This window comes from Pelmatolapia mariae, linkage group LG5, assembly GCF_036321145.2.
Source record: "Pelmatolapia mariae isolate MD_Pm_ZW linkage group LG5, Pm_UMD_F_2, whole genome shotgun sequence".
NCBI lineage: Eukaryota > Metazoa > Chordata > Actinopteri > Cichliformes > Cichlidae > Pelmatolapia > Pelmatolapia mariae.
Window position 1 is genome coordinate 35,517,970 of NC_086231.1, and position 9,172 is coordinate 35,527,141.

The 9,172-nt window shown below is 43.9% G+C and overlaps 1 protein-coding gene across 4 annotated transcripts in view; it reads right to left on the minus strand.

Annotated features, from left to right (window-relative positions):
- The window catches only part of setd5 (SET domain containing 5), a 30,218-nt gene that overhangs the window by 4,739 nt on the left and 16,307 nt on the right, over positions 1-9,172 (minus strand). For 3 of the 4 annotated variants that reach the window (XM_063474880.1, XM_063474881.1, XM_063474879.1), the window contains exons 6-21: positions 9,053-9,172; positions 8,382-8,420; positions 7,978-8,268; positions 6,490-6,638; positions 6,293-6,410; positions 6,068-6,177; positions 5,718-5,970; positions 5,361-5,441; positions 5,096-5,257; positions 4,640-5,011; positions 3,934-4,194; positions 3,661-3,778; positions 3,237-3,466; positions 2,818-2,874; positions 2,221-2,706; positions 1,754-1,846 (exon numbers count right to left, since the gene is read on the minus strand). The exon at positions 9,053-9,172 is cut by the window's right edge and continues 68 nt beyond it. In XM_063474880.1, coding sequence (XP_063330950.1) covers positions 1,754-1,846; positions 2,221-2,706; positions 2,818-2,874; positions 3,237-3,466; positions 3,661-3,778; positions 3,934-4,194; positions 4,640-5,011; positions 5,096-5,257; positions 5,361-5,441; positions 5,718-5,970; positions 6,068-6,177; positions 6,293-6,410; positions 6,490-6,638; positions 7,978-8,268; positions 8,382-8,420; positions 9,053-9,172 — 2,940 coding nt within the window. The remainder of the gene's footprint in view (positions 1-1,753; positions 1,847-2,220; positions 2,707-2,817; positions 2,875-3,236; positions 3,467-3,660; positions 3,779-3,933; positions 4,195-4,639; positions 5,012-5,095; positions 5,258-5,360; positions 5,442-5,717; positions 5,971-6,067; positions 6,178-6,292; positions 6,411-6,489; positions 6,639-7,977; positions 8,269-8,381; positions 8,421-9,052) is intronic. The other variant, XM_063474882.1, reaches the window with a different exon arrangement.

Below are 9,172 nucleotides of genomic sequence, written 5' to 3' on the forward strand. Positions count from 1 at the left end.
TACGAAAACATATCCACAGAAGGTTCGAGCACGCACACACACACACACACACACACACACACACACACACACGACACATACACACACCTGCACTGTTTACAATGAGAATGAGAGTGCTCATCCCAGCTTAATGTCATCATGACACATAAAAGAACAGACAAGGGTTATGAAAGAGGCAGGGGAGTGGCATGACCACACACGCACACATACACATCTATATATATGTATACTATATATATAACTGACATGGATGGCTCTTGCCTGAATCTTTCAACCAGTTTAACATTACATGTGAGGTAAGCTACAAGGCTGTACTGTCAGAGGGACAAGATGTCAGGATCAAGTTACCACAGAGCACCAAAAGCTATCAGTTACACCCCCCCCAGTAAGGTCTACAAATGGCCGCCTATTAAAAGAGCATGAAAGATGTTTAAATGCCAAGCGCAGTTAATTATAAGATGGTTTTTTTATGCTTCTGTTGATTTTGACAACAACGCAGAGATATAACAACCTTAAACGAAACTTAGGTTGAAGAGTAAACAAGTCAATGTGGCTGACTGAAGCCAGATTTAGGCTGTGGTCAGTCTTTCTAGAGCAGGGGTAGGCAAATCCAGGCCTTGAGTGCCGGTGTCCTGCAGGTTTTAGATTTGTCCTTGCTGCTGTGTCCACAGCTGATTTAAATGGTTAAATGACCTCCTTAACATGTCTTGGAGTTCTCCAGAGGCCTGGTATTGACATAATCATTTGATTCCGGTGTGTTGACCCAGGGTGATATCTAAAACCTGCAGGACACTGGCACTCGAGGCCTGGAGTTGCCTACTCCTGTTCTATAGCATATGACTTAACCTACATAAGTGGCTAAAACCCTTTATCCATATAGATTAATTACCTTGTGCTTGTTTTCTAGTGTTTTGTTTTGCTGCAGTGCCAGCTGGTAGAAACCAATAAAATGCTTGGACTTTCTCTCTGGTCGTGATTGTTATTTTCTAACAGATGAAGTCAAACACTGCAGCTGAAAAGTACTCAGAAATGCACAGGAGGAATCGATGGTATTAAACAGGCCGATCACAATAGCTGGGGGTTGTGTCACCACAACAGTTATATTTCCAGGGAGGTGCACATCAAATGACAGCGTAGGATTTCAGAGGGGTTTGAGATTACAACACAACTAAGGCACAGATTTTTCATTAAGGTAGTAAGGAAGTACATGTTACTGGCAGTCTGAGGAGCAATTGCTGCTTTACTGAACTAAGTTTTTCCAAGCAGCTTCAGAACAATTATCAATCAGATTAATGAATGTTAATCTATGCTTGTGTCAGACCCTTGATCCATGCTAAGCCCCTCTTCTGGTGCCACGTGATACTGTCTGTTTTTATTTTTGGGGGGGAGGGTTGCTGTAAACCACTTTGACAAATTTAGCCCCTCTTACAGTGGATGTGGATAAACCACAAGTCCCAGTTTGGAAAGAGCCATAGATGAGATGGAGCATGAGCACACCCGACACCATCATGACAATTTGTGGAATTTGTCTCTTGTGTTGAAGGCAATGGATGAACCTTACACACTTCAATGAGCTTGACTGAAATGGCAAAATAACTCTGTCTGGAAACTACAGAATCATAGTTCAATGTAGGTTTTGGAGAAGGGGAGAGGGCAGAGCTGCTGGAGCATGGCGTGGGTGTTGTATGCAGATGCAAAGAAACAATATTCACATGCACACTTCTAAAGATGTAGTTGTAGGGAGAATATTCACCATATTTTGTACTGGCTTGTATTCACTTCTTACAGCTATTGCCTGGTAATCTGGCTTCCCTGTCAGCAGACTAATGGTATGCTGGTTGGCCCTCTGCCTTGGAAGAAAAGTGGAAGAGAGACTTGGCAAAGAGTGTCAAGGAGCAACGAGGAGGAGCAAGAGGAGGAAAGTAAAGGAAAAAGGAGGAAGGGTAAAATCTACAGACTGGAAATCATTTCAGATACACATAAGAGGTCAGCTTCTAAATCCCTGTGATGTTTGGTTTTGAATACCGGACACAGGGGACCAACAGATTTAAGACAAAGTTAATGGGCAAACAGAGCAAGGGGAAAAGCACATCATGAGTTCTGGCTTTTCAGTTTGTGTTTCACACAAGTTATTTGTGTCTGAGAAGAAGCCCCTAACATCTACCTGCAAAGTTACCTCAAACATCTTTTCCGTGTATCATTAAGATATGGGGAACTTGCCTTCTTTTTTTGTGGTGGATTGCTGGTGTGAGGCGGTGTGCCATTGTCAGGGTAGCCTCCTCCAAAATGGGGCTCTCCAAACGGTGACATGGACCCGGGGCCCACTTCTCCAAACAGGCCCTGGCCGCTTATCGAACCGTGGAAGGAATCTGCAGGTGAGAATCCCCCTTCTGACTGGGAGAGGCGTCGGTCGGTGGCTGTCGGGTTGCCCAGGTTTGCGTTGAGGGGAGAGCAGGTATATATGAGGTTGAACTCTGTCCTGAAGGCCTGCTCCCTGTTTTGGGGGTTTATGTCCGAAGAAGGGCATGACAGTGGGTTTAGGGAACTGGTCCCTACAGAAGATGGGCCCTGCGAATCTTGGCCTGCAGTTCCTCCAGATTGGGAAAAATCATCCGAGGTCATGGCAACAGGGCTCTCCATGTTGGAGGGGAGTGACAGGTCTGGGAACTGCGGCCGAGAGGCATCAAAGTCTGTCTGAAGACATGGCTGAAGGACAGGACAGAGGAAATGGGAAGAACAAATAAATAAACTTGATCGTTATGTCAACAGTAAAGCCATTTCCTTCATCAGTGCCATGATATGTGAGAAGAAATGTACCTCAGGGGATATGGACTCGGGACGATGGACAGGAGACGCCTCAGGGGATGATATGTTCTAGAGAGAAAACAGTCTATTAGTGTCAAACCAAGCATGTGTCTTTTTCTGAAGTCTTGCAATCTGTCCAAAACCAAGAGATTGAGATGTTTAGGGGTGGTGGCCATCAAACTCTTACACATAGCCCTTCTAGAGTTTGCTGCTGTGCAACAAGATTGAACAACTAAGTGAGGTAATGTGAGGTTGTTGCAACAGGTCCTGACACAGATGAGTCAGCTGAGCAGAGTGCAGCTCCCTCGGAGTGACAGAAAAGGAAATTTGTACATCACTAAACTCTCCTTTGTGGCCTGTTGGATTTCACTGGACTTTGATAGTAAATAAGCTCAGGCGTCAGAAAACTGTGTGGATATTTATGCCCTTACTTCAAACTGCAACGGTGTGTTGCAGCGGCTGGCAGGCAGTGAGGGCATAGGTGAATAGGCCAGACCGTTGGGCAGCAGGGAGCCACAGGGAGTCTGGAGCAGTGGGTGGAGGGAGTCCTCTGGAAGTGGAGGGGTGATGGGTGATAGCGGGCGAAGCAGGTGGTCCGAGGGTGCTGGTGTTATTTCTGTAATATACTTGGAGCGACGCTTTTTAAAAGGTGCAGTGAGTTCTGTGATTTAAAAAACATGACAAAAACAACAAGAACGTTAAGTAGCCTAGGACCACAGTTATAACAGTCAAACATATTTGTAGTTACAAACAAACTTTTCATTTAGTGCCGAGTTCTGAATCATGCATCACTGATCTCCTAGCTTTGGTGCCTTCAGAAAATTCTTAGCCAGATGGAGGTGTGGAAGCAATTACCACTGGATAGGGGGTTCGGCGTGGATCTGCTACTGGTACTTTGCTGGGAGGAGGTGGACTCTGTGCCATCCTCCACACTGGCCGAGCAGCTCTCATCTTCCACCTGTTTGATCCATCTCTGCATAAAGATGACCACAACAAAGGGTTTATGAGAAAAAAAGAGAAAACAGACAAGAACACACACTTGTTTTGCCACCAAATGTGAAACATCAAATTTGTGTGTGGGATACATGCACACCCACCCATCCCAAAAACACCTTTTTCCAAGTTTACCTTTTTGTAGCAGCCGTAAGTGCCGTCCATTTGGAGCGGACGAGGCCGGCGTCTCTCAGGGTTGAACGGGGAACCGAAGCGGATGTAGTGTCTGGGTGTGGTGCAGATGAGTGATGATTGAGAGAGACCTGGAAGCATGTTCAACGTGGTGGCTAGAACTGTGGGGTCAGTGGTTATCCGCAGTGGGCGCTCAACAGGCACCTCCTGGTGGATTCTCTCTCCTCCAGGAATTTTGTCATTTAGCCATTCTGTCACCAGGTACTGAGAAGAAAATGGAAAGTTACATTTGCATAGTTCATAGAAGGTAAAGGACTTTGTACAGTGGAACTCCAACGTACGAATACCCCATTTAACAAAAAATTCAAGTTACGAAGGCACTTAACGGCAATATTTCTGCCCGTGTTACGGCAAAATGCCCGCGTAACGAAATCCGCTGGCTCTGATTGGCTGAGCCCAGAATGCCTACAATGCCTTCCGAATCATGTGACAACCCCCTTGGCTTTCGTACTTGCGCTTCGCTGTTCCACTTGAACGACGTACTGTTGTTGCAGTTAGCAATTAGCCTATAGCCTATCGTTTACTCAAAAGGCGCGATGGGTGCTTCGACTTACGAAAATTGTCGACTTACGAAAGACCCTCGGGAACGAATTAATTTCGTAAGTCGGGGTTCCACTGTATTACTTTTAGTATATGTAGAAAGTCTTACCTTCTTGGTCTTGGGGTACCGCAGATTGCCTCTGTTCATGCAGTTAAGGCCTTGGCCATCTCCATCTACAAGATGACCACCCAGGCTGTTCTCCCCGTGGCTGTGTTCAGCACCGTATGCACCCTGACTTCCCTCCTCGTCCACAGCAGCACCCTGATCTGCTGATGTTGGTGTTGTTGCCCTTGCTGCTGCAGCTGCTGCAGCTTGTTGGGCGAGGGCTTGGCGTTGCCGTCGGGCACGCTGGGATGAGCTTGACCGGTAGCGAGATATTCGACTCTTAGGACGAGGCTTGGTGGGTTTTATGGGTTTAGGGGGAGCAACAGGGGCAGGCAGGATGGGGAGGGAGGGTTTTTCTTCAATAGATGGTGCTTCCTGCAACATAAATGCAATGATTAAACTAGCTCAATATAGAACACAAAAGAAATTAGAAATCTGAAATTTTTCTTCCTGACTGACCACAACATAGGTGGTGCGTCGCGTGCTGACCCCAACTCCAGTGTGGTGGGGGATGGAGGAGTTCCCTGTGGGGTTTCCTGCCCCATCCTCAGTTTCTAAACCCTCCTCCTTGACTTCAGCTCCTCCTATTCTTCTCCTCCTCCTTTCGAGGATGTTAAAAGACTATGTGGACAGGCAGAGATGTAAGTCAGTGTTATGTGACAATTTTTCTTTTTTGAATTACCGAGAGTGGACAACTTAAATCATGAAATGCAATGTGACTTACTTTTTTATTGGAGATGACCCCATTTTCATCAACTTCTCCTTCGTCCCCCTCTTCCACCTTAACCTCATCTGTCAGTCTCTCCTAATTGCACAGACAAGCATCACATGAGGTAATGACCTTACCTGACAAGCAACAATTTGAATCATTTAACGACTTCTAAAAAACCGCAAGCCTGCACTTTACAAAAATGTATTAAAGCAGTGTTTATAGATGTGGCGATTTTTAATCTAAAGCTAATGTAGAACTCTTATTGCTGCCTAACCTCAACGCTGAACACAATTATTTGGAAAATCAAATCTAACCACGTGCACCTGCGCGCACGCACACACACACAAACACACACACACACACACACACCTCTGTGTCACTGGTCCCCTGTAGATCGCTGGTGTCCTGTTGCTGCTGCTCCAGCATCTGGTTTCCATCAGCAGCTAGACTGCCCTCCAGCTCTTTCCTTCGTGCTTTTCTCCTTCGTGTCTCGGCACCAATCAAAGGGGAAGGAGGCGGCAGGGAAGGGGGACTCACCAAGCTATCCCTAGGGCTCAGGTTGTGCTTCTGCACTGGGCAGTTTTGGTTGCTTTTATGGCAGGCACAGTCCACTTTGTAATTACTGTTATTTTGTTAAAAGAAAAAACAAAAACAAAGAATAAGAAAACAGAAACTGCTGATTAAAAGAAAGGAGAAAGGCAGAGAGGACAGCAACTGACCAGCTATTGAACTCGTAGTCAAATCCAATGGTGACCTCAGCGTCTTTTGTGATTTGCCTGACAGCATAGATGCACAGATGGATCATGCCCTCAGCGATCATATGCCGGACCTGTGGTAGAAAGCAAGCTTATGGGTTATTTTAGCTGCAAAAATTAACTGAAAACTTCAAACATTGCTAACTAGCAAGCATTTAGATTTATTTTTCAAAATGCTTAACAGCTGACCTCGGCATTGGGTGTACAAGACCTCCTGATGAAGCGGGCGTCATTTCCGAAAGTCCTGGCATCAACGCACATCTCTACATCATTAAATTTTGAGTAGAACAGCACGAAAGGGTATGGTCTAGAAAGAAAAATAGAGTGAAAAGCTGTTCACAGGTGAAACAATGTATTTTGTAGTTTAGTAGCTCATTAACAGTTACTTTTTGAAGAAGTGCCCATTGACTTCAAATTGTTGTTTGAGCATGACCTTTCCCCGGTATTCAATAATGAGTGTGTCCGGCTCCAGGTTCTTTGCTGCTCGGAGTATCTTCCTGTGTTTCTGCACCCGTGTTACTCGGCCAAGCTGGAGCTATAAAAGTTATTTTTTAAAGAGACAGGCAAACATTAAAAATATTATACTTTTTCCTTATCTTCTTTCATAAGTACATAGGGTATAAAGCAAAAACTATAAACCAAAATCTTGGACACAGACTGCACTCAGTGTCTGAAATCCTGAAGAGCAAAGGAACAGAAAAATTGCCTGAAACAGAGAGGGGTTGGCCTTAATCTCAGAGAGTGGCTCCTGTTCAATCCTTTTCCTTGCAAGAAACAGCCAATCAGAATAAAGTTTCCTGGAAGGGGGGAGGAACTAAAATGGGCTAACAGATAGCGGATGAAGTGAAAGACTGCACAGAGGGCCAGTATAACAAAGGATCATTTTTAACTGTCAATCAGAAAAGGTAACAGAGGATAAAATTAATATCACTGTGTTCTTTGAAAACAGAATTGCGATTGGATCTTAGCAAGCAGCCAGCAGTAGGGACGGGAATCGAGAACTGGTTTTTGTAGAGAACCAGTTCCCAGTCGTCCAATTCCTTGGAATCGTTAGTTTGGTTATGGGTTCTTGCACTCTTGCTACGATCAGCTGATTTCAGTTCGTGTGTCAGAGGAGGAAAATAGTGGCGCAGTCTACAGCGTGGATATGGATATTACTTTTATGACATAAAAAGGAGGAGAGCACATTGGTTAAGTGGAGACTGCTACAGTAGAATGACTGTGGCAAATGCTTTAAAGTCTCTTTGTTGTGGTTTTCATCTTTGCTTTGTGTCCATACCCAACTACTAAGAGAAAGATCCTGTGTCCTCATTAGGATAGGGATTTGTGTTGGTGTGTGGGGCTGTAGCCTCAGGTTTATATTGTTAATTGTAATTATGAGACAGTGACTTTCAGGTCATTTTACAGAGTAAGATGAAACTAACGTGAGTAGTATATCGAATGTCTTTCTCCTGGGTGTAATTACGAAACGTACTGCATTACTTTTAAGAAAGTATTCTGTGTAATAACTTTTTGACTTTACTTTTTGAGTAACAGCCCCAACACTGATCACAACAAAGATGGGAAAAACATCCAACATGCACAAACATTTGACCACACAGCATGTAATTAATTTGCATGAATGTAATATCTTTGATATACTGCTCAGAGATGATGACTCTCAAATTGGAGCAAGGAATCAAATCGATAAGTGATATCGATAATGGAATCAGAATAGCTAAATTCTTATTAATTCTCATCCCTAGCCAGCAGATTCCATTAAAACCAGTAATGCAGACATAATGGCACAATGGTCACTTATCATACAGACTGGGATGTTCTTCAACATTTTTTTTTTTAATCTATCCATACAAAGTTTTATTTGTAGGACTGACCTGCATCTGTGAGCCCAAAACTGTATTGTTACAGGTCAGCTCAGTGCGGTTAATGGTGTCCATAGAATCCATTGAGGCATGTATCTGTGTGGTTGAAGCAGGTGTCGTGGCACCACTTTCGCCCTTTGAGATGGTGGTACTGGTTGATCGGTGAAGCTGGAGCAGTGTCTGCACATCTGCGCTGTACTGGTTGGCAAGAGCCTCCTCATACTGGTCTGTCCACTGGCGGATCCTGCTCTCCCATCCCTCTTCTGTGTTCTCATCCAACACACTAGCCTCTGTGGTAGAGTTCTGTACAAAAGTCATAATCAAGAGAACTGTCTAAGAGTCTATGTGAGATGCACAGAGAGGAATTTTTTTTTTTTTCTTAATGGGCTCTGTTGTCTAGAACTGTCTAATCTTACCTTCATCCTCATAGACTTCCTAGAACCCTCTCTGAAAGCCTAAAAGAAAGAAAAATAAACCAATTTAAAGAGATGGAGATTTTATCATAAAAACTGAGCTGGGGTCAATATCGCAGTACAAGAAAAGCAGCACAAGAGAAAAAAAACAAAACAAACTCCATTGTGGACCTTACACAATGTAATCTTATGAGGCAGAGGGTTTGTGTGTCCATGCATGTATTGTGTGCATAAAAGATGATTTTCTTAGATGAAACATTAAAATACATTAATAGCTGAATCTGCCCCACCTGCTAGCATTGCATTCAGTTAATATACTCCCAATTTCAAGAACAATCAACAATCAGTTGAAGTTTATAGGACAGGAGGATCTCCCGGAGAGCAGCCGACTGGCATTGGGAACCACAAAAGTAATGTAATGAGCCTGTGGGAAGAGCTGTGGGCTAGCTAGTTAGCGTCAAATTAACTAAAATTGTAAAAGAAGAATGAAGAAATTTTAATATACTTTAACTGATTCAATTAAATCTTATTTATATAGCACCAAATCACAGTCACCTCAAGGCACTTAATATTGTAAGCTGCAGGGCGTGCAATGACAAGATGAAGCCATGTAGAAATAATAACAGTCACCTGTGTGTGGGAAACTGTATTTTCTCATACTCTGCTTTACTCACTTTAATCTTCTTGGCCTTCTGTGTTCCACGGGCCTTCTCTGTGCTCTTCTTCCTCTTTTTGGATTTGCTCCTTTTGACTCTGTTGACAGTGAGTTTGATGCTGGTTGGTGTGTGCTGGGT